The sequence below is a fragment of the Protopterus annectens genome, chromosome 13.part0 (genome assembly GCF_019279795.1).
Source record: "Protopterus annectens isolate FY-2018-M chromosome 13.part0, PAN1.0, whole genome shotgun sequence".
Classification (NCBI taxonomy): domain Eukaryota; kingdom Metazoa; phylum Chordata; order Ceratodontiformes; family Protopteridae; genus Protopterus; species Protopterus annectens.
In genome coordinates, this window is record NC_056747.1 from 395,988,199 (window position 1) to 396,014,699 (window position 26,501).

The following is a 26,501-nucleotide window of genomic DNA, read 5'->3' on the forward strand; positions in this document are numbered from 1 at the left end:
TTCATAGTTTACCATTAGGTGGCAATACAGCATATCCAGTTATCAAAGTTTCTTCTGCTTAATTATTTGCTTATGCTGAGGGTGCTATCTATAAAGTTTTGTCATTACAGTGCTGCAGTAATGCTAGATGGCAAAGGTACACAGTGCAGTTTCTCATTTTACTGTAACAGGAGGAATGTGCACACACAACAGGGGGACGTGCTTCATTAATTATGTAATCAGAGATTGAAAGGTTGTATCTTTGATACTCCAGAAAAATAATATTTGTACTGCACAGTGCCTTTACTGGTACAGTATTCCCATGACCGGCACTACACAAAATATAACTCCTTTTAATATATGATCCAGTGATAACCCTGCATAAAGCTACAAGCAACTTCATTTGATTTCTTTTGATTCCATTTTCACACCATTAAACTGAGCAAGTTCACTTATTTATTGAAACTAGTTTGATGTTCCCAAAATACATGCAATCATATAATTCAAGTCAACATACCACTCCCTAATCAAAGAATAAAACAGGTAAAATACTTACTGAAGCATACTTTTTTTGCAAAACCCACTCTTCCTTGTATCAAAGTTAAATTCAGATGTGGCATTTACTACCGTCTACCAAATGTGTGCAGTTTTAGAAACTTAATGGAAAATAATTCAATCACTGAAGCAGGAGAGTAAGAAGCAGCACAACAGCAAATATTCACAAAAGCAGGTAGTTAACATGTACCAGTGTTAATTAGACAGCAACAGTAAACAGCTCTGGAGGCTGTGCATTAATTATAGCCCAGCACATAAATGTCATTCATGTCTGTGTGTTAATAAATGTAACCTGAGGCCTAAATGGTAACTCCCATGTTACTGTTATTCAGGTCACGCTAATTTAATCTGAGTAGTAGTCTGAGTAGTATTGTGTGTGTGTGTGTGTGTGTGTGTGTGTGTGTGTGTGTGTGTGTGTGTGTGTGTGTGTGTGTGTGTGTGTGTGCACGTGCGTGTGTGCACATGTGTGCGTGCGTGTGTGCGTGTGTGTGCGTGCGTGTGTGTATAATCAAGTCTGTCGTCTTACATGTATTCACCACTTCCTCCGGTTTCCTACCAATGAGGTAAGCAAGTGTGAAATTGTCACCTGTTGACCTTACCTTCTGAAATATAGTTCTTGATATATGAAATTTTGGTAGAGAAACTACTATGTAGACAGAGCTATCCAAGTGTATGCAATAAATCTTTAATAATTCAACATTAGGTAATGCTTCTAAAAACATAAAGTTCTTTAAACTAGTATATGTGTTATGTCCAAATGAGAGTAGTGCTATAACTATCTCTGCAGATCCGTTACTCTTCGGTGAGCCCATGGCAGTTTTTCCTCCTTGTCAGTTTTTCATGAGAGTAAGAGATGTATCATACAGTGGATTATGTATCACATGATGGCACATTTCTCCTCAGCTGTGCTTTTCACTTCATTGAAGGTTGATTGTGCCTTGTTTCTGAAGAAATCAAAGTCCATGTTCTGTAACTTCCCCAAGAATGAATCATTAGCTTCTTCATCCTCCTCATCTTCCTCGACCATTTTTGCTAGCTCATCAGGCAGCTCTATCTCCCCACCAACTATATTTATTTGACTCTCATCTTTCTCACTCTGTAAGAAGACACAGAGCAAAAATGTTTACATTGTTTATGATTTTCCCTTGCTCTGGCAAAAAATGTTCTTGAAAGTACATGCTTTGTGAACAATAAAAAGATTTATAAGTGCAAAAAGAGAGGAACATTAGACCACATAAGAAAAGACTAAACAAGTCAGCAGTCATAATTTATTTCTTTATTTATTTGTTAATTGGGAAACTGAACTGTTCCAGAGTCCCATTTTCAGCCATGACCCGGGCAAAGTGGCAAAACAAGCAGAGAGAAAAGTATCAAATAATACAGATAAGTATAGCAGACAAAAATGCAACCCATACAAGCATTCTGCATTAGGTAAACAAAACAGTGAAAGTTAAACTTTTTAAAATATAACATTAATTTTAGGTATAAGCAGAAACAGGAATTAATGTGAAATACATTGCAAAAGTCACTAAGAAACTGGCAGCAGAACTGAATCAAGGTTACTAGGCATTTTGTACCACAACAGATCAGAAATCTTTCACAATGGACTGCAGGAGGCGCAGATTTAACCATTATCCTGGGTCCCTAAAGCAGTTGCATTTAAATTCATTAAGATGATATTCTGTAGTTCAAAATTTATTTATTATTTATTTATTTTATTTTACATTTGTTGACTGGGAAAGTCTATCTGTACATGTGTCCTTTCTCAGTGGAGGCCTGTGGAGAAAAGCTCCAATATCAACTAGTAAAAAGTCTTTAGTACAGAGTATAGTTAACACATATTAAAACACATTAAGTTGACACATTTTCTAATACATCAATACATTTTTTAACACAGAGTAGGTAATTATAATAAGACTATTTACAACAGTAATGGTTTATAGGAGTGAAAAAACAATAGGAATTTTAGCAATAACATTTAATACATTCTGAAGGGTTGTACTTAATTTCAGTACGTAGAGTTTTCAGACAAAGGTATGTCAATGTGATCAAATATTGGTAGTAGAAACATGATTAAGTTTGATATAAGAATCAGTAAGGTGTTTTTTGAGTGGGTTCAATGTTTGAGGGGATGGTGTAGTATAGGAGGTTTGGAGGGAGTTTAATAGGCCTAACCTGGGCTGTGGCAGGAGCAGAGTCAGGAGTTTGTAAGGTGGGTTTTTAGGAGTTCTTTAAACTGTTTAGATGAGGAAGTGTTCATAAGTGGGTTGGGCATAGAGATCCAAAGTTTGGAGATATAGTTGAAGAAGAGGGATTCACCTGTTGAGTTTTTTACTTTGGTGACTTGGAGGAGTAGTTTGTTGTTTGAACAAAGGGATCTGGATGCAAAGTGTGGTTGGATAATGTCCTTAAGGGCTGTTTTTTTCTGGATGGTGGAGGATTTTGTGGGCTATGGTTACTTGATTAAATTGAAGTAAAAGGAAGAGTTCTAGCCAGTTAAGTTGTTTGAGAGATTGACAGTGTTGGGATTTATAGGAAGCATTAGTGGCAAATTTGGAGATTTTGTTATAGCAGGTTTCAAGCTTGGCGAGGTCGGTTTTACAGAGGTTTGTAAGGTTTGTAAGAATAGGGGATGCATATAAGAGTGATGCTAGCAGGTGTGTTCTAGCAATTGTAATTTTTGTACTGTTAGTCTGAAATTGTTTATTCCTATAAAGGAGATCCAGTTTTTTGTGAACTTTTTTAATGGAGTGGTCTATGTGGAGGTCAAATTTCAGGTTATTGTCAATAATAGCACCTAGATATGAAAGGTTGTGGAAGAGGAATGATTTCTGGTGGTGTAGAAAAGCATAAGTTTAGGTTTACTGGGATTTAAAATAAGTCGGGAGCTTGTTAGTCATGTTTCAACAGATAGGAAGGTGTCTTGGGTGATAGATTGCAGCTCATCAAGGGAGAAAGCAGATCAAAGTGGCATTGTCAGCGTATTGAATGATCTTGGCTTGCGGAGTGGCAAAGTGGACGTGATTGGTAAATAGCAAAAAAAGTAAGGATCCAAGGATGGAGCCTTGGGGGTACTCCTAATGTAACTGGTAGGAGGGGTGAGAAGGATTCTTGCCTTTGTGCAGGTGTAAGATGTGTGATATTTTCCAAATGATGGGAATGTATGTCTGTGTGATAGATCTATTTATAAGTATGGTTACTGAGAAGGAGATGGCTTCTGATGCTAGTTTTAGATAATCTGCAGGGAGGTTATCAGCAGCTAAAGTAGCTGATTTTAATTCTCTTAGTAGTTTTTTGATGTAGTAGGTCTGGACTGGTTTTATTTTGAAGATGTTATTGCAATTTTGTGAGGGATTTTTTTCTGGGGAGTTAGGTGTAGGGTTATTCAGATTGTTTGCTAGGATTGAATGGATTCTGCAAAGTAGTTATAATTATGTCATTGATCAAACTGATGTCCTGTGATCTGTTATTGTGAAATATATGGTATAGACATTCATATTCTCATTTGAGTGAGCTGGCCTTAAAATGAGCTTTAATCCTTTATCTTCAGGAAATCAGTTTTTTTTTTTTTTTTTATCAAAGAATTGACTGTGCACTGTGGACACTCAAGAAACTCCTGAAAGCAGTTTAGGGGCATGATTCCGTTGACCACATTACATCATTTATTTCTGAAAGGCAGGTGACACTTCAGTAATTCCATGGCTTTGTACAGTCAGAAGGGCTATTATAGTTATTCACCTGTGTCCATCCTTTGCACTCCACAAGCTCTACCCTTGATGTCAGGATGACAAGGGCATGTGAGCATTTTCAGGTGGTCAGCTGACCCATGTAGAGAGAACACATGCTATGTGCTGCTACTAAGGAGGACTTGATGCTATTTTGCAGACAAAAATGAAGACAGACACTTAAGGGGCGTGTCTACTGTTTTACTCAGCAGCTTTAAGAATGCATCTCATGAGCAGAGAAAGAATAGCTCAGTCCAATAATCTAACAACACTATTTGGGTAAGAGAGGTGGAGAATTAAGAAACCCTTGAAACTTCATAAAGATAATGTCTTAAACTGAATGCAGTGGATGCTATCAAATACCTTCAGTGGTAACAGTAATTACTAAAATGTTAACTTCTATAAAAGATAAAATTGTTCTTCTGTTCTTGCCATTTTTCCTTTCCATTGGAAGCGACAGTCCATGCATTCAGTATTCCAGACAGTCAGTTACCTTGCATAATAGTGATGTAATGGCTACAATCTTTCCACAGCTCTAGACTCAGGGGATTAAGTATGACCCCTGTTAACTGTCTGTGTGGAGCTTACATACTTTCCCTGTGTCTGATGCATTTTCTTCTGGTACTGTGAAAAACATGCTGATTGACTGACTGTTCTTAATAGTATGTATGAATTTATGCCAATTCTATGAAAGAAACTTTCATAAGAACTAACATCATTAGCAGCACAAAATGTCGCTTTCTGAGAAAGCAATGAAAATAAATGCTCACCCCTGCAGCTTAATATATGCTAACTTTGAAATTGAACAATTGTGGGCAAAAGAACATCATACCCCCCCCCACTGTCCTCTGATCTTGCACAGACATGTATACACACTAACTCAGAGCTGTCGCTCTCTCAGCTGATGCCATATGCAAAAAAAAAAACATTTGGCTCCCTTCCTCAGCCAAGTTCAAAAAAATGTCTTCAGCTCTCCAGGCCAATAGCTTGCTATTATATATCAACATTATAAGCATAAGAGAGTTATTTGCTATATATAACACAAACAAATACACTGAAGCAAACACAGCCTGCATCAATGTGCAGAGGGGCAAACCCTGATTACAGCACAAATTACAGTTTTAGTTAGTGGTTCAGGCATCCAGGAACTGGGAATTGAGGAAAGACATAACTACCCTGGGGGGTAGGAGGAAGGGGTATACTCAGGGCATACTGTTCCACTTCAATTTCCATGTTGGAGGCTGGAAAAACAATCACAGGTGGCTACCTGTGGGGAGGCTGAGTGTCCTGCTGGCATCAGCCACTTGCAGAAATGAGGGGCAGTTCATCACTCACACCCACTGCACATCCCACCATGTCGGTGACATTGGGCATGCAGAGAAGTGGGGAAAAATAGGATAAAACACTGTTAGGCAAGAGTGTGATACTCTCTCTCTGAGTCCTTATTGCAACTCTTACACACCACCTGATGATTGTGTACCTTTAGTAAGCCAAACACTGAATGTCATTTAAGTTCCCAGGATTCTAATTGCAGCTACTTAAGTCATTCCCATCAATGGTTCTCTTTTGATGTCGTGAAAGTGCTTACTTTGTGTGTATTTCCACTTGGAACTATCTGAGCCATTTTCATTGAAGGCACATATACTGCATGTTCAAGGAAAATCACAAAAACATTTTTTGCTGTAGGTTAAGTCCCCTCCACACCACCCATGTGGGGGATTTCAAACCCACACCCCCTTAATATATCTATATATATATATATATATATATATATATATATATATATATATACATTTATATTAACTGATGATTTAAGTGTGAAACACAGAGTGCACTACCACAATCTTGCAGCACTGCAAAGACGTTCTAGGTGCTGATACTTCAGGAATGTTGTCTTGGGCAGTACATTTTCAGGGGACTTACATTTAAACATATGTAGATCTCCAAGAAGAAACCACCTGAGACGTATACCGAATCAGACAGTTATTTTCTAAAAGATTAAGGAAACACCACAGGACATTTGAGACGTGTACAATATCTGTGAGATATTTATACAAAAACAGCTTCAAACAGGAAGCTGATTTTGAATTGTGGTTCAGCTTGATAGGCACACAGATAATTTGAGGAATGCTGTAGATATATACTTTCCTGGATTCATTTACAAGGCAAGGACCAAAGTTACAATCCAAAGATCATCAACATGGAAAGTACAAACATAAATGCTTATATACTAAATCTGAAACTGTGGTAACTCAGATTATTTTCTTTACTTTGAGGTATAATAATCTCAGAGCTAGCATATATAAGTAGGGAGTATGGGGTGCAACTCCCCATGTTGACAAGTGCAGGATACTGAAGGATTCTGAAGCCTGTCCCCACAGTACAAATGTTTAAAGTAGCAGTACAGTGAGTTTTGAGCTTTACTGTTTCATATGGGAATCACACTGCATTTTCAGACTTCAGGGAATTGTAATTTTAGGTCTTGGAATTATTTCATTCAGTTGTACTGATTTGCCTAATAAGTATTCATCCATCAATTTCCAAAGAATGACTTTGTGTATAGAAAAGTCCATACCTTATGCTTAGTAAAAGATCTTTTCGAAGATTAATAGATGAAGGTGGCAAAATGTGTGAGTCCTCAGCAAACAGTTTCCTGGGCCTACCTCAAGAAAAATGAATGATTACTCACTTACACACATTTAACTGGGGTATAAAACAACCACTTCTACAATGGAATGGGTTCACTTAATGCCTCATTAAGTTTCTGAAAAGTCTGTCTACAGATCAAATATATATATATATATATATATATATATATATATATATATATATATATATATATATATATTTCAGAGCTTATTGCCTATGTACTGAGGAATATATATATATATATATATATATATATACATACATGAAGACTGAAGAAATCTGCCTCAGACATTTTTGACTCACCAAGATTCTTGGCATGTCATTAACACAACCTGTATGCTCTGCTGTTGATTCAGAACTGCAGTCGTCTCTCATCCTAGAATTCATGTCAGAAATATACATGAAAATCAGCAGCTGGTCTAGAATGACAGTGAATGACTAGTACTACCCACCTGTGGAAGTCTGTATTTGTCTCTCAAATGTGTTCTTAATGTTGCCCGTTCTGCTTTCCTCTGTGCAAACACTTTATCCCGTTCTATCCTGGAAAGATGGAAAACAATGTGATTCAGCAATTTCATAATCGAATAAAATTAGCTTTACATTTTAGCAGTTTGATTTTCACCACTGCCCTTAATGTATCATTTTAGGCTTACATTAGGGTGTTCAGAACAAACAGCTATTGCATGAGGACATCATGTAAGCAATGTGTGTGTATAAAGAGCATTATAGTCTACCTTTAAAAACATATTCCTCTTCGGGTTGTTATGCGACAGAATGCAGTTATATGTTATGATATGTTGTTAAGTTATGCTATATGATAAAGCATGGCATTTTAATAAGTGAAAATAAAACAATTTCTAGGTCAGTTAGTCACTGAAAATGTTGCAACTGTCACAAAATGAAACTAACTGAAGAAAGAACTAGATTTGATTGAAATACTGTTAATAATGAATAGTTTGCTTCAAAAACACTATGAAAAGTAAAACAAAAAAGTAAAATTATACAATGACTGGACAAGGCTAGTTTGCTGTGTCCTAATTTTATAAGCTTTAAATTTTTGGTAGTAGAAAAAATCAATCTGTTTTTTGGGGATGCTAATACTTTATTAGAAGTTAGAGAATTACTATGGCAACTAAACTCAATGCAGACGCCCCACCTGGACTTAATGAAAATTTAAATATTAAATGTGCACTGAAATGGCGCCGCTAATAGTTTATCTTTAATATGTGTTGATTGGTACAGTCATGTTATTAGTCTTATTAGGTTTTGACAGTTCTTCACTATTGGACTGTTTTAAATATGTTGCACTGTGTTTATCATTCATTTAACACATATTGGGTTATTATTTCATTGGGACTGTCTACTTTTTGTTTTACTTATACATGGTTTTGAATTCCATTTTTTTATCTGATGAAGTCTTTACTACTATAAAAGGATGAAAGTGGTAAGTACAGACTCTTGAGTATTTTATTGTTCCATTTCTTGTTTTACAGTGTAGAAGAAGTTTTTTTCATTTTATATATATATATATATATATATATATATATATATATATATATATATATATATATATAATTATAGTCAGGCTTTATTTAACATTCTAAATGTCCTGTTTCCAGCCTTTTTGGCTCATTTGTCCCTATAATGGAAAATTCTTCACCTTTAATGCATTTTACCAATTTCCACAGATACTGTAGTTAAAAAAAAAGACAAATGGATTTATTTCATATGTAATATTCTTCATTAGTAGCTATTAGTTTCTGCAGTCCAGCGCAGCCTCAAGCAAAATAGAATAAAGCATTTGTACTCCTTCTTTTATAACTTCCAGTTCAGTCTTTACCAAACAGACTCTGATGAAAAACAAAAGAGTTAGTAGTTGTGTAACTCAACATCTTTTCTGCTGCCTTTGATTTTCCATTATGGCTTTCTCCCAGGCTTGTAGGTAATTTATTCAGGTTTTGTCTCTCTCTTCCGCTTTGGATACATCTCCTAACAGAGTCCAACCTGTCTGCATCTCCATTTAAGGATAGGAAATGTTAAGATTCTACTGGTATTTCTCTTTCTCGCTCTGTCTGTCCCACCACATGCATAATAAATAAATATACATACAGATATATATATATATATATATATATATATATATAGTTCTCTCTCTCTCTGTTATGTATCTATTTCTCTATTTATATATATATATTTAGTCAAACATTCAGAATACTGAATACTGTTTTTTCCAGTTTAAGACACTGAAGTCCATTAGTATTATATATTGCTGAGAGGGATATATGTGAGCTTGCAGTACAGTGGAGAATAAGAATTTGCCCTTTCCCTTTGGTACGTTGTTGAGTGTGAATTTGCCATTTGCCTGCTGTTCTGTGATCTTGGAATATATTAGTTGTAAGCGATATGGGGTGCTTGCCTCCCTGCATAAAATATTTGTTAATGTAATACATATATAAATATATATATATATATATATATATATATATATATATATATATATATATATATATGGGTCTACCTGATCATGCCGAAAGCTGGAAACGGGACGACGAGAACACCGACACCGGAAGATCTACAACGGAGATGACCGACAGTTGAAAATCCCAACGCTGACAACACCGACATGTCAAATGAGTGCTAGTGTGTAAGTATGCGGTAGTGCCAGATGGCAGGGTTAGGGTGTGGGTAAGGTAAGTGTGCGATAGTGACTGACTTTAGGGTTAGGGTGCGAGTAAGGTAAGTATGCGATAGTGACGGACTTTAGGGTTAGGGGCAGATTAAATGAGTTAGGGTTAGGACATGGGTCAGATGAGTGTGTGATAGTGACAGACTTTAGGGTTAGGGGCGGGTTAAGTGAGTTAGGGTTAGGGCACAGGTTAGGTGAGTGTGCGATAGTGACGGACCTTAGGGTTAGGGTTTGAGTTAAGGTTAGTGCATAGATAGTTGGGTTTGTAAGGTTTAGTGTAGGTTTGTAAGGTTTTTGGTGTGCTTGTGTTGTGTGTGTGCCTTTTGGACAGGGGATTTGTTTTAATTGTTGACTGTCGGGATTGTGGTTTGTTGGGCGTGTGAAGTTTCGTGTTTTTGAACTTTCAGTTTTGTGGTGTTGGTGATTTCGTTGTCGGTGTTTTTGCATGTCGGTGTTTTCAGGTAGACCCATTTGCATATATATATATATATATATATATATATATATATATATATATATATATATATATATATATATGTATATATATATATGCACACGTGCACCACACACACACACACACACACACACACACACACACACACACACATATATATATATATATATATATATATATATATATACATATATACACACACATATATATATATATCGGTGTACTGAAATTGAACTCAGTACCCAAATATCGACATTTACAAAGTTGACAACAAAATGCTGACTTTGCAAATGTTGGCAACCTATTACACATGCACCAATCGTTGTGCATGCAAAACTTAACATTAAAGAATAATAATAAAACACCATTTTTTGCAGGGGGCAAACCCTCTACATCCCCATCATATCCCCTGCTAATTATATATACTAACTCCGAGATCTCACAGTCTCAGGGAAATGCATATTTCTGAGAAGCCCATTTGACTGAGACCAAATGACTGAAAGTTCATTTGACCAAAAACCTATATGACTGAAAACTCATTTGACTGAAAAACAGCCCTGGCAGGTATATGCCCTGTTCTCCACTGTAGTGCTTACCTGGAGTGAGACTATATTGCTGGGGGGGGGTGTGGGGGCACAGCCCCCACATTGGAAGGTGTGGGTGGCGTAGCCCCCCACATAATTGCAGTTTATGCACTATTATATACATGTGTATCCATTAACAATACATTAAAACATATAACATCAGTAACAACTGGTTGCATAATGTGGGGGGCTACCCCCCACACCCCCCAATGTGGGGGGCTGTGCCTCCCACCCCCCTTAACTTTATAGTCTCTCTCCAGGTTTGCACTACAGTGGGAAATAGGGCATATACCTGCCAGTGCTGTTTTTCGGTCAAATGAGTTTTTGGTCATATGGGTTTTCGGTCAAATAAACTTTTGATCATTTGGTCTCAGTCAAATGGGCTTCGGTCATATGAACTTTTGGTCATATGTAGTGAACCCATACACACTCATATATATATATATATATATATATATATATATATATATATATATATATATATATGCACATATATATGCATATATATATATATATATATATATATATATATATATATATATATATATATATATACATACACATATATATATATTTATATATATATATATATATATATATATAATATATATATATATATATATATATATATATATATATATATTATATATACACACACACACACACACACACACACACACACACACACACACACACACACACACACACACGGGATCCATTCAATGGATCAAAGAAATAGCTGATTGTCAGAAAAATATGTATTAGTATATGTATTAGTAATATGCTTAGTGCATTTAAAGCTTGAAAAGGGTTAACATATTTATTCTATTTTACACTGCATAAATCTGTACAAATTGCAGAAGCTTTCTGACCTTGTATTGTCATGAAATATGCACAGCTAAAATCTTTGCTTATGCCTTGGAAATTTACTGAGAAGCAGATGATTTCTGCTTGTGTCAGGAAAATAATGAATAGAACAATACCACTTGTATAAATGTTATGAAACTTAGACAAGGAGTTCCGCTTGTGCTGTGAGAAAATACACAGCTGCAGAAGCTATAGATAATTAGAACAAAGACTGCTTGAAAATATGAACTGCAATCAGCATTTGCTTGTGTCTGAGCTAGAAAAGTACCTTGAAATATAACACATGCATTAGAACCATACAATAGAAGCTTGTAACGGGCTAGTCCTCACCAAGGCCAGGTTGTTTTTCTCAAAAGTTTCTCATGAATCTAGTCATGTCAGCAGAAAATCTGAGTAACATCTGCTGTAGAACAATACTGAAAGTTGTGTTTGATTACGTCAGCTATAGAAGGCCATGTCTTGTAAAACAGTATAAGAATAGCATACTTCCTGTTAGTAGTTAGGCAAAATCTTGTATTTGCATGTTTTTGTCTCCTTGCTGCAAGTTATTAAATGTGCCTTAACTGAACCTTACGTGTATTGGTCTTTGAAGTTTTTTCCTTTGACAGATTGGTCCTTTGGACCGAAAACCCTCACTTCACCTTGGATCAGACAGGCCAGGTGGCTTGAAACCGTACGGGGAAGAAACCACATCGGTTCTTCTTATTTGAAAAGCCCTCCGACTGAATTGTCGTACAAAAGAGGCCAGCCACTTTCTGATCTGCAACTGAAGGACGGGTTTACACGAACCAGGTGATCAATCATGAAGGCTCAGGTTAGGTGAATCTACCTTTTTTTTTTGTTTTAGATCAGGGACTAGATTTGCATTGTTTTTGCCAGGACTATATTTTTATAAGTCAGGGACAAAAAAGATTGCTGTCTTATCGTAGATCAGGGAAACAGAGCAGGTAGGCAGTCATTCTGAAGAGACTATAACAAAATCCGTGGTACCACATTAAAAAATAAGGAGTTACGTAATGATTAAAAGGATAGAACAGAATGGGTAATAATTGCACAAAAAGATCCCAAAATCCGCCGTTAACCGAAGACGCGAAATACATGCAGTCACAGCATGCTGATAATATTAAATACTATTAAAAATGGGTTAATAAGTATGAATTTGACGGAAAATTAGAAAAATCCTCGCTTTTCAAACTTGTCAAACAGCTTAAAACCGATTCTAAAGGTCGGGTAAAAAAGCAACGTCAATTAGGAATTCCTCAGGCACACAGGTGGATTGAGGAAGTAAACCATAGGGAACAAAAAAGCAATAATTCAAAAGCAATGTTTTTAGATAAAGAGAACAATAACTTAGTAATAGCATCAGCCCCTCCGCCTCCCTTACCAGAATATGAAGTAAGTGAACAAGTTAGTCCACCCACACGATATCCTGCTGTCACTGTAAATAGAGACACTACAAAAGCGAAACCGTTTATTAGAGATCCCATCGAGACCAGATCTCGAACACGGGCAGGTAATTCAAAAGGGGACATTGAGCTATATCAAATGGGTAGGAATTCACGATCTATGAGTGAAGAAGAAATATGCCCACTTATAGAAGTGCCTAATCCTCAGGCAGGGCAAGAAGGTCAGGACCCAACTATCCTAGTGTATAGACCCTGGACTCCGGAAGACATCCAGAAAGCCACTGAGGGAATTCCCCATCCAAAAGTTAATTTTAGAAAGTTCTTAGAAGATTTGCAAGGAATGAGGCTAAGTTATAATTTAAACAGAGAAGAGGTAGAAAAAGTAGTCAGACAAATTGTGGGACCAGATTGGCACATGATTAGTGGCGACTGGAATCCCTGTGACGCTGCACACAGGCCACTCCCACATAGCAGCGCAGAGCTAGACAACAGAGTGAAAGGTCTTACAGACCGTATCTCTGAGAAATGGAAGCCTAGGGCAGACTGGACTTGCATTAATCAATACATCCAACAAGAAGGCGAAACTGTTGACAGATATTATGCCAGACTGTTAGAATGTTTTAATAACCATTGTGGAATGCAGGTTCCTGAAGATCAGACACACGATTCCCCATATGAGCAGCAGCTAAAGAATGCATTTTTGAAAGGCAGTATTGCACCCATAAGCAGTTTTATTACAAAGCACATGGTAGATCATCGTACAAGCAGATTACAGTCATTACTTGAATATGCTAGGCATGCCGAAAGGCATTTTAATAGCAAAAAGAAAAAGAAAGCCCAAGTATTTTCTGTAGAAGATGGAGCAGAAGTTTATGTAGTACAACCCGGGAAAAGGGGCAAGAGAAATGCCCAGGGAAACAAACAATCTGATCAGCGATCAGAGGACTTTGAAGGGTGAAAGAAAAGGGGTGAATGTTTTAAATGCGGTAAAAAGGGACACTTGGCAAGGGATTGCAAGAAAAACAAGAAGGCAACCACGGAAGGAGGGTGAGGACTGACTATATGATAGTCAGGAATCACTAGAAGGGGATAGCAGAGATATGTCAAATGAAAATGTGATAGAGGGAGTAGAGAATGTGACAGAAGGAATGGAGGAAGTGCAGGAAGTTATGGATAGTGAAGAAAATGAAATATTGGATTTAGCTTTATTGAGCTTAGAGCTCTATTTAGCAGACATGAAACCAGAAGTTACACTCCTGGTAGAAGGGAGGAAAGTCAGTTTCTTGTGTGACTCAGGGGCATCACGGACCCTGATACATCCCTCCAAACTGCCAGAGAATTCAGAGTCATCTGATTACATATTAGTGAAAGCAGCTAATGGACAGCTGTATCGGGAGCCCCTCTCCCATAATATTGCAATAACTGATCCTGTTTCAGGATTGACCTAGAAAAGCAAAATTGTTGTTTCTGCAAAATGCCCAGTAAATCTCTTGGGCAGAGACCTTATGCAGCTATTTAATATAGCAGTAGTTCCAACTATGCAGGGTATGGAAGCACAGCGACAAATTGATACCTTTGCAGTGCAATCGGAGGGTGAAATGTTTTATTGGTACAGCCAGGACTTGGTTACGACTGGTCCAGGGGCAGTAACCGAAGAGTTGATGAACGTAGCCATCAGCAAGTTCCCCTCCCTTGACATTGATAAACAGCATTTGTTGCACTGTACTCTGTATTATTGTAACACAACAGGACCTGATAAGGAATATGAGCAAGAATTGTTTAGAAATCGTGCAAACAGATTGATATTATGTAATCTGTACTGGGACACAGAAGGGAACAGTGTAGCCAGCAGTTCATTGCCCCAGGAGTTCTTTGCACTTTATAAATCTAATCGATTATCACATGTTAGCTTAACTAAGGACAAGAATGTAAAATGGGTAGACTTAGGATAAAAAGTCATGAGATGGGAAAAACAGACAGAGTTAGAACTGTCAGAACAGGGAATACAAATGCAGAAGTTGAATTGGATAACTCAGACCCACCCAGCTGTACACTTGCAGTCTAGCAAGTACAGCTGATTAACACTCCTACTGAAGGAGGAAGAGAATGCCTTACAGAATATACCAGGAACTCTTTGGTCAACAGGAAAGTCAGATGTAGGACTTATTCGTACAGCGGGACCAGTTACTATTACGCCAAAGTCAGCATTTAGACCACAAAAAAGACAGTATCCCTTAAGAAAAGATGCAGAGGTAGGAATCAAACCTATTATAGCAGCTTTACATAAGGAAGGAGTGCTGGTGGAATCTCCTGATTCACCATGTAACACTCCCATATTTCCTGTTAAGAAAGCAAATGGAGAATGGCGTGTGGTCCAAGATTTACAAGCTGTAAATGACGCAGTAATACCAAGGGCACCTACGGTGCCAGACCCGCACACCCTGTTGAATGATTTAAAACCTCAACAGAAATATTTTTCTGTGGTAGATATCAGCAATGCGTTCTTCTTGATACCGATGCACCCTGACAGCCAGTATTGGTTTGCATTCACATTTCAGGGGAAAAGGTATTCATATACGCGACTACCACAGGGATATTGTGAAAGTCCGACAATATTCTCACAAGAAATGGCAAGCAACTTGGCGGGATTTACCCCACTGAGAGGTAGTCAGATTTTACTTTATGTTGCTGATATCCTGCTGGCGGCCCCCACCCAGCAAGATTGCAAAGAAGATACCATAGCGCTATTACAATTTTTAGCCACTGAAGGACATAAAGTAAACAAAAATAAATTGCAGCTTTGGAAAAAACAAGTTAAATACCTAGGATATGTAATATCCAAGGAGGGTAGGACATTAGATGAGGACAGAAAAATAGCGATTTTACAAGCACCAAAACCCACTACCAAGAAGGAAATGATGTCCTTCCTGGGTATGACTAATTTTTGTCGAAGCTGGATTCCAAACTATGCCTTTGGATCTGCACCGCTAACTAACCTGATTTATAAAGAGCCTATGGCAGCACAGGATTTGTTACAATGGACACCAGAAGCAGAATCTGCTTTCTGCAAACTGAAACAGTTAATAGCGTCCTCATTAGTTTTGGGATTACCAAACTATCATAAACGTTTTTTCCAAACTGTAGATTGTAAGCAAGGTTATATGACATCAGTGTTAACACAGCAGCATGGGGACAAGCAACGCCCTATTGCTTATTATTCATCACAACTAGACCCAGTGGCACGGTCTTTACCTCACTGTGTACAAGCAGTAGTTGCAGCTGCAATGGCAGTACAGGCTTCGGCCTCAGTAGTTTTGTTCCACCCTCTCACATTGAGAGTGCCTCATGCAGTAGCGATTATTTTAATGCAAGAGAAGGTAGCATATCTTTCCCCTGCTAGGCATCTTTCCTGTATGACTATATTGTTGAGCCAACCTCATATGACAATTGAACGATGTACGACTTTGAACCCTTCTACCTTGCTCCCAACCCCTGCAGATGGCACACCACACAGCTGCCTGCAGGTGATTGAGCAAAAGACACTGCCTAGAAAGGATCTCACAGATGTCCCTTGGATGATGCCGAGGTGACATACTATGTGGATGGCTCGTGCAAAAGAGGTCCTGCAGGGCAGAACCTAGTAGGATATGCAGTAGTTTCTGATACTGACATTATAGAAGCAAAATCTTTACCACACAATTTATCTGCACAGGCAGCAGAACTGATTGCCTTAACACGGGCATGTACCTTAGCAAAGGGTAAATGTGTGAACATTTTTACTGACAGTCAGTATGCTTTTTCTACTGTACATGTTTTTGCGCAACAGTGGAAAAATCAAGGAATGATAACATCTACTGGCAAACCAATCAATCATACATAGTTTATTTTAGATCTTTTAGAATCTATTCAGTTACCTAAGAAAGTAGCTATTTGTAAATGCATAGCTCATACCAAGCAACAGGATAGGATTTCAAAAGGTAATGCGAGAGCTGATACAGCTGCAAAGCAGGCAGCTTCAGAAGTATTTCTTTTGAATGAGGAATTACAACCCTCTGAGATTTTAGATGTAGAAATGTTAAAAACAATGCAGACACTTACTATGCAAGCTGAAAAACAAAGATGGGTAAAATGAGGAGCAATTCTCGAAAAGGGGCTGTACATCTCTAAAGAAGGGAAACCGATATTGCCATCTGATTTGTTTAGATATGCAGCTTTGTTGAGCCATGGGTAGTGCCATGTCTCAACAGGGGGGATGGTACAGCTGGTGAACCAAGTGTTCACGACATACGGATTCTTAAACTACTCTAAAAAATGTTGTTCGATGTGCCACGTTTGTAATAAACATCACGCACAAGGGGCGTTAAAGCCCAAGCAAGGGAGTTTCCCTACACCACAGTATCTGTTTCATACTATCTGTATGGATTTTATAGAATTGAACAAATGTGAAAATAAGAAGTATTGTCTTGTCGTTGTAGATATGTTTTTCAGATGGGTGGAAGCCTTTCCGACTAAAAATCCAGATGCGGCAACCGTGGTGAAAATTCTCATTAAAGAAATCATTCCTAGATTCGGCATTCCGGAAAGGATCTACAGTGACAACGGCACACACTTCATAAACCAGGCCATACAACAGTTAAGTAAACATTTTGGTATTTCTTTAAAAAATCATTGTGCATACTACCCACAATCTGCTGGGCTAGTAGAGAGGCTTAATGGGATTTTAAAGAGTAAGCTAAGGAAGTTAATAGTAGAAACACAGAGGAATTGGGTGTACTGTCTGCCCCTGGCACTGTTGAGCATGAGAACTGTTCCGAATGCAAAGGGATTGACTCCTTTTGAAAAACTATTTGGAAGGGCTTATTATATACCTCAGTGGAAATCTCTCATGCCCGCAGACCAGGAAGCCGACTGTACACTCGCAGAGTACATGAGAAATCTGTTAAATTCTATACATCTGTTGCAGTCAAATTCTGTTTCAGATAAAGAACAAACCAGACCGTCAGAAGTGGCAGTGGTCCCAGGTACCTGGATCTGAGAGAAGACAATAAAGAAAAAGAATTGGGCGTCACCAAAGTGGGAAGGTCCATATCAAGCGCTTCTGTCGACACCCACTGCAGTCAAGATAGCAGAGTGCGCCTCCTGGATCCACCTGACACACTGCAAACTAGTTAAGAACTTTGAACTGGACAAAAATCTTGTCACATGCCAAGAGTAAAAATGATAGAGTCCAGAAGAAACAGGAATGCAGAACAACCCTTTCCTCAGAAGTATTGCATAATCATCCTGTTAACTGTACTAGTGACAATAATCTTTTTGCTGTGGCCTTTCCTTTTCCCAGCCACACAGACTGAACTGAATAAACATGAAGCGTTACTCATAGACTGGCATCCAAACTTTAACAATTACCAGGCAATTAAATATGTGTATGCTGAGACTTTCAATGTTTCGAATTGCTGGATTTGCACAGCTTTGCTGACAGCATACGGGGGGTTATTAATGACTACGGTCCCCCTAGGGGTCAATAAGACCTGGGAAAACTTGATTTATGATACCTCAACCATTACATCACAAGATAAAAATAGCATTGCACTTGTCTGTTCCACAAAAGGGAACTGTGTGTTTTTATAAAAATGATACTGTTCAGGTGGGTTGGAGCAATTGCAATGTAACTGTTCCTTATAAATGTTACACTAAAGGTAACAATGCAGATTTTTATTGTAATACAAATTATGATTCATTTCTTGGATTGATGCACAAAACACTTGATGAAGTAAAACATAATTCTGTTCTTTATAAACAACTGTCTATAATTGATAGAAAAATGTTTAATGCAGGGTGAGTGTATATTCATAGCAAAGTTACTACTAAAGTAGAGGACTGTTATTTTGTGTGTGGCAGAAAGGCATACAAATGGTTACCTGAGAAGTGGTCCGGCAGTTGTTTTTTGGGTTACCTGGTTCCGGCCATACGACACACTGCAGTTTTGCCTCGAGGAAAAATTCAAAATGTCCGAGAGGTTGTCAAGAAACCTGTAAATCCAGTGGGACAAATCAATGCGCGTTGGAAAACCATCATTCTATAGGCAATGGACTGACACATATGGACTTAAGTGATAGTGTTATATCATGGGCAGGCATATTACCAGCATATGGAGCAGTGAAATCAATCTGGGAGCTGAGAAAAATGTCTAAACTTCTCGAAGTAATGAGCAACGCAAATTTTTCCACTCTCGAATTGGTGACTGATTAACTGAATGCCATGAGAACTGTAGTGCTTCAAAACCGCATGGCTCTCGACTTCACCCTAGCAGCAAGAGGTGGTACTTGCATTTTAATCCAGGAAGAGTGCTATTCATATATTCCTGACCATAAACACGAGATAGACAATCATCTTGAGGTAACTCAGCAAGTGTCGGCCATGACCAAACCAGGCCCAAACCCACTGACGGACTTTTTCCAGAAATGGTTTGGGGGGTGGGGTACCATTCTAGTGAACATCCTGATTGCCATTTGTGTAGGAATGCTCCTACTGGGAGTATGTCTTTGTTGTGGCATCCCCTGCATGAAAAGACTGATTAAAGACTTTATAGACATGTCAGTTTCTGAAACCTTATATCAAAGTACTGAGTTTGAAGAACTGTTAAAAGATTGAAAATGCTTTCATGAGTTTAAACTGAATGACTCTCTTAACTGTAAATCCTAAGTGGAAGAGGTTAGGAGAAGAAAACAAACTGTTTATGCTTATTTTGAAAGTAGAATAAAAGTATTAAAATGGGGGAAATGTCAGAAAAATATGTATTAGTATATGTATTAGTAATATGCTTAGTGCATTTAAAGCTTGAAAAGGGTTAACACATTTATTCTATTTTACACTGCATAAATCTGTACAAATTGCAGAAGCTTTCTGACCTTGTATTGTCATGAAATATGCGCAGCTAAAATCTTTGCTTATGCCTTGGAAATTTACTGAGAAGCAGATGATTTCTGCTTGTCTCAGGAAAATAATGAATAGAACAATACCACTTGTATAAATGTTATGAAACTTAGACAAGGAGTTCCGCTTGTGCTGTGAGAAAATACACAGCTGCAGAAGCTATAGACAATTAGAACAAAGACTGCTTGAAAATATGTACTGCAATCAGCATTTGCTTGTGTCTGAGCTAGAAAAGTACTTTGAAATGTAACACATGCATTAGAACCATACAATAGAAGCTTGTAACGGGCTAGCCCTCACCAAGGCCAGGTTGTTTTTCTCAAAAGTTTCTCACAAATCTAGTCATGTCAGCAGAAAATCTGAGTAACATCTGCTGTAGAACAATACTGAAAGTTATGTTTGATTACATCAGCTATAGAAGGCCATGTCTTGTAAAACAGTATAAGAATAGCATACTTCCTGTTAGTAGTTAGGCAAAATCTTGTATTTGCATGTTTTTGTCTCCTTGCTGCAAGTTATTAAATGTGCCTTAACTGAACCTTACGTGTATTGGTCTTTGAAGTTTTTTCCTTTGACATTGATCAACGAGTTTCAGCTGTGGCCCAATTCATCATCGAATGGATGAACTGCCAAATATGTTGCACAGCTGGTTGAAAGGAGCTGATTTTTACTTGCTCAAGATCATAGTAAGATGGTGATTTGGAATATGCCCATCCCTGCTGCTGTGTGATTTCAGAGTTGGTATATATAATGTAGTGGTGTTGTGGGGGAATCAATCCCCCCACATGGAATGCATGATAGTAGTGCTTTTTGTGTTGATGTATGTGCTGCAGTATGTTTGTGTGTTTTGTATGTGTGTGTGCCTGTGTGTGCATGAGTGCACGCTGGGTGATAGCATGGAGGCTGACTGTACGTGAGTGTATTTTGACTGAATGTGCACTTTGTGTGATAGGTAGAGTTTGTGATTTTTTTCATCACCCTATACTCATATACATGTCTATCTGTACATATCTATACCTATATCTATATATTTAAATATACATGTTAGCTTATTTGTGTGTTTGTGTGTGTGTGTGTGTGTGTGTGTGTGTGTGTGTGTGTGTGTGTGTGTGTGTGTGTGTGTGTGTGTGTATGTGTGTGTGTGTGTGTGTGTGTGTGTGTGTGTGTGTGTGTGTGTGTGTGTATAAATAACTTGCTCATTAAAGAGGTCACTGTCTGTGGATATTGGAAGCACTAAAACGGTGTGGGGAAGAGTGCATTTAAATATGATTTGTGACATTTTCAAATGCAAACACACTGTTTTTTATATTATACATACAGATAGCATCTTCTTCTTCTTTCGGCTTTTCCCAGTTAGGGGTCGCCACAGCAGATCATCTGTCCACTCATGATTGGCAGTGGAGTTTTATATTGTCGAGTTGCCAGCCCGGCGCCCAGCCTTCCACAGAAGGCACACACATGCACACACTCACACCTAGGGCCAATTTAGAGTGTCCAACCACCTACTGCATGTCTTTGAGATGTGGGAGGAAACCAGAGCACCTGGAGGAAACCCACACGACCACAGGGAGGACATGCAGACTCCGCTCAGAAGGCACCCCAGCCGAGAATCAAATCAGAGGACCCCTTGCTGTGAGGCGACAATACTAACTGCTGCATCACCGTGGCTGCCCATACATACAGATAGCATACTAAGCTATTTATACATCTGACTTTGTGACTTGAAGTAAATTATCATATTAAGTTGTGGACAAGCATACTCATTGTAGGAGTAAGGGAAACATTCTTGCTTAGGCAGGTATGCTCTTTCAGTCTGCATGGCATCTCACATTTCCTGACAGGTATGCAATTTTTGGAACCAATGAGTCAGTAGACTGTTATAATGTGTTTCCAAACCATATCCTTAAATACTCAATGTAGTCCTTTTTATATGGTTAGGGTTTCTCAACAAACCTTTTATTGGAGTATAATTAATTGCTACTGCCACATTTTTGTTTTGTTTATCTTATTACCCAATACTATACCAAATTTGTCCAACAGCTAAAACAGCTTATCAGTACCCTTCTTAGGGCATGTCAAATAAATCAATACATCATCCACAAATAATGATATTTGAATCTCATCAACCAACAACTTATACCCTTATAGATCCAAAGAGCAGATGCTCCAAGTATAGCAAAAATAACAATGGCAAAAACAGACACCCTTCCCTTGTTCCTCTATATTTTTAAAAGGAATGACATATTCAAATGTACTTTAACTGTAACCCTGGGCTTATCATATATTGCCTTCACTATTTTCAAGATTCTTCCTTAAACTGAAAAACTAATAGCACTTATAATAAATAGTATCAGTCAGCACTGTTAAAGGTTTCCTCCTTGACAAAATTCACTATCACTAAAGAGTCCTTCTCTTGCTGCACCTTTTATGGTCAAAGGTCTGTCTCTCCCCAACAAACCCACACATCACAGCTTAATATCAGATCAGCCATTTATAAGAACAGCAGAAGGTCCACCTCATTAGCATTCAGTGTTATACTGTTCATGAAGGCAGATCACAGACTGGTGATAACTCCTTTCATTATGCACAATCTATTTTGGTATAAGCTGTGCTACCCCTTCACCAACATTGCCATAAACAGATTATTATTGTGATTCACAACAGATATAGGTCTATAGGACAGAGGAAGCATTTCATCTTTCCCTCCCTTAGGAACCACTGCTGCCATAACTTCCTTCCTTCATTCTAGAATTCTATGTTAGATAGTAATATTAACAAAAAACTCACTACCACCAACTGCAAATACAAAACTTGATGGTGAACTTATCACTTCCTGAATATTTGCTATGAGTTTCTCCTTTAAACACCTTAAATAACTCTTACATAATAATTGCTTGCATCAGACTATCTAGTTCCTCCCTCATACACCTTGGTAGCTTTAAATTTGGCAACAAAAATCCTTACTTTATGTTCTCTCTCTCCCTCTCTCTCTCTCTGTCTCCCCTAGACCACTGTCATGTAATATAATATTGCTTGAAAAGCATGACCAACACCAGATCTCTGCTGATTCACATTCAGCCCTTAACATTCATATTTGTTATGACCCTTTGCACTGTCTGTTACCTAAATCTAATGTCCAAACACATTTTGGTAATTCAGAGTTATAAAAGTATGTACCCCTTATTACATTGTCCCTTATTAACTGTACAGGAAACTCATACTTTTATCTCACAGTTCTCTCAAGTCCAATTTACCATTTATTTTTCTGTGTAAAACTCATCACCTTCAGAATGCCTATCTTACTGCCCCCCAGTTTCTCTTTTACCTCCCTAATATCTCCTTCAGATTATAGTTCCTAGTCTCTGGGAGTATAAGAGCATATTTCCTGATATAATTTCCTCTACATTTATATTATTTTGCTCATGACATTTGCTGATTATATGTACTCAGTTGCTGTTAAATTTATCTTTTTAATTCTTCGCACTTGTTCCTTGTTATAAAAAGCTAGTAGAAAACCCCTAATGTTTTCCCAGACTAGAATATGCCACCACCTATTCCATTCAACCATGTCCTGATATTAATATTACAAATACCCTAAGTTTATTCACTAAATATACCTATTCCATTATTACGTATATCTTACCTATGCAAGTCCCAATTCAATATCTGCTTGATTAATATGTGCACTGCTCTTTGGGCAACTTAATGTCAGATACAGAAGCAAGGACTCATTACCACATGTTTACACATTTATAAAATCTGTCTCATACTAGGGCCTTTTGCTACCTCCTGAGTGCTAGTAGCTACGTTCCACTCTCCCATATACAACATAATCCTAAAAAGCAACAATTTAATGGATCATATTTTTTTGAAATTCTGTTTGCAGAATCTCCACTAGAATAGACGTATTACATGGTGTCAGTAATGTTACACCCAGTTAATATTTTGCCTACTAGACTCTACTATTAAATCTTCCAATGTCATAGGACATCTGTGGAAAATTAACAATATCACTCATGTGTTGTCTTCTCTTCTAGCATATGCCCAAATACTTCTGATCAAAATATTTAATTTATTTAAAATGCATTTGTACAGTGTTACAATTCAACTTTCTCAGATATGTAAATACTCTTTTTTTCTAGTTCAGAGTGCTTAAAACAATTGTGAGGTATTTCTGTGGCCTTTTCAGTTGTTGTAGATGTCTTGTGAGGTACATACCAAAAGGGGCATTGTACTCTATAATGGGTCTAATGAGTGATGAGTAGAGGGGAACAATGACCTCTTTTTTTCTGGATGAGAAACCTTTTGTGATGAGGTGTGCCACGTAGAAGGATTTCCTGACTACTGTGGCAATGTGATATTCAAAGGAGAGACTACTGTCCACTGTAGTGAGAGTAGGGACCAGGTTGAGGAGACCCTGGAGAGGTGGAGATATGCTCTAAAGAGGAGATGAATGAAGGTCATCAGGACTAAGACAGAATATGTGTGTGTGAATGAGAGGGAGGATAGAGGAATGGTGAGGATGCAGGGAGTAGACTTGGCTAAGGTGGCTGAGTTTAAATACTTGGGATCAACAGTTCAGAGTAATGGTGAGTGTGGAAGAGAGTTGAAGAAGAGAGTACAGGCAGGGTGGAATGGGTGGAGAAGAGTGTCAGGAGTGATTTGTGACAGACGGGTACCAGTAAGAGTGAAAAGGAAGGTCTACAAGAGGGTAGTGAGACCAGGTATGTTGTATGGGTTGGAGACGGTGGCATTGACAAAAAGGCAGGAGTCAGAGCTGGAAGTGGCAGAGTTAAAGATGTTAAGATTTGCAGTGGGTGTGACAAGGATGGATAGGGTTAGGAATAAGTATATTAGAGGGTCAGCTTGGGTTGGACGATTTGGAAACAAAGTCAGAGAGACGAGATTGCATTGATTTGGACATGTGCTGAGGAGGGATACTGGGTATATTGGGAACAGGATGCTAAGGATGGAGCTGCCAGGTAAGAGGAATAGAGGAAGGCCTAAGTTAAGGTTTATGGATGTGGTGAGAGAGGACATGCAGGTGGTTGGTGTGACAGAGCAAAATGTAGAGGACAGGAAGAAATGGAAACAGATGATCTGCTGTGGTGACCCCTAATGGGAACAGCCAAAAGAGAAGAAGAAGGGATGGTTAAGCCCAATCTAATACCATATGGGATAAGTTAATTCAAGCACCAAAAGGAAAATAGGCTAAGTTTAAAATGGCCTACAAGGGCAGTTAGCCTAGTACTTACCTGTGAACCCATTTTGTATGTACCCAGCTTTTTGCCAGTACAATTATCCAAAGAACCCCTGATCACTAGGTGTCACATAACCTAAGTTCCCCCAGTCTACTCTCATCAATGGCATATAGCTAGTATCATATACATATATTACTTGACTTTCACCTTTAACTGGCTAACTCCACAGGTGATGATTAAGCTCCATCATACCTCACACATGTGCCCCAGAGAGGTAGATTCAATTCTACAGTTCATTTTTCAAAAAAACTAGTATTTGACTTAGAAAATAAAACGTCAACATTTTCATTATTTTTCTACAGCATATTGAAAGAAAGCAATGGTCTATATAGTTCCAACAATTCATTTTCATCTTCTTTATCAAGTATTCTTGTGCAACCAATTTAACACCTTAAGCTGCATAACCCTGAAAATTTCATACCGCATGCATTGCTAAAATTGCTTTAGCTTATTCTATGCTTGAATCCAAAGTGTTTTCTCTGCCTTACTATCCTCTGACCATTTCACTTTGTACCACAGCCCCATCTCCTTTGCACTCATAGCCTCATATAGCTTAAACTGTTTTTCTGCTACTTGTAAATGTCTTACAGGAATTCATGACAAGCTCTTGAAAAACAACTACATAGAACAAATGAAACTAAGACTAGCTTGCTGAACCCTCTCTCATGGCCACCACAAACTATACCCACTCTATTTTTTGTAGAAAAAGTATAGTCATCACTGAAAAGACTCTCTTATGCTGAATTTCTTTATCTCTATAACATGGACAATACTTTGGTTGCTTAAATGTCACACATTTCACTGATTTATGTCTTGATTGCTTCACATTTCCAGCCCAGGATAGTATATAAGTTGATGAGCCCACTCCTCTTTAATTTGTGCTGCATGCAGTAAAGTCTGACAGGGTAATTCATTTTGTATATAAGACTTACAGTCCATACTTTCAGTATCCCACTGTACACCAATAATTTGAATATACTTTTCATGGGCTGGAGCATGAAGCATTTATGTATCATTATATGTCATTAAGCAAAAGATCCAACTTCTCGTTTAAATTTATATCTTCATTTCATAATTCCTTGATGATATCTGCATGTAGATTCATGGCATCTCCAAATTGGTCTCATGTTCATTCCCATTGCAATGCATTGTGCCAGTTGCATGGTAACTCTCTTAATGGCACTTCAAAACAACTCTTTTACATTGGTCAACAGAGCCTTCAACATGTTCACGTCATGAAGATCAAGTTTCTTAGAATATGAAGATTAAGGCGTGTCATTCACCATCTTGAAAAACTGTCTCTCTATGTTGTCATACTTGATTTTTCTACCAGCTTGCTTTCCTTCTTTTTAGTTTTTTCTCCTGGGGTTTTTCTTATAAAGCCATCTTCCATTCATTACCA

At 37.9% G+C, this 26,501-nt stretch overlaps 1 protein-coding gene across 1 annotated transcript in view; it reads right to left on the reverse strand.

The window, feature by feature from the left end:
* Window positions 1-1,290: 1,290 nt before the first annotated feature.
* The window catches only part of LOC122788341 (complexin-4-like), a 52,891-nt gene continuing 27,680 nt past the window's right edge, over window positions 1,291-26,501 (reverse strand). The window contains exons 2-3 of the mRNA XM_044055418.1: window positions 7,361-7,448; window positions 1,291-1,630 (exon numbers count right to left, since the gene is read on the reverse strand). Of these exons, the coding sequence (XP_043911353.1) occupies window positions 1,412-1,630; window positions 7,361-7,448 (307 nt within the window). The 3' untranslated portion in view covers window positions 1,291-1,411. The remainder of the gene's footprint in view (window positions 1,631-7,360; window positions 7,449-26,501) is intronic.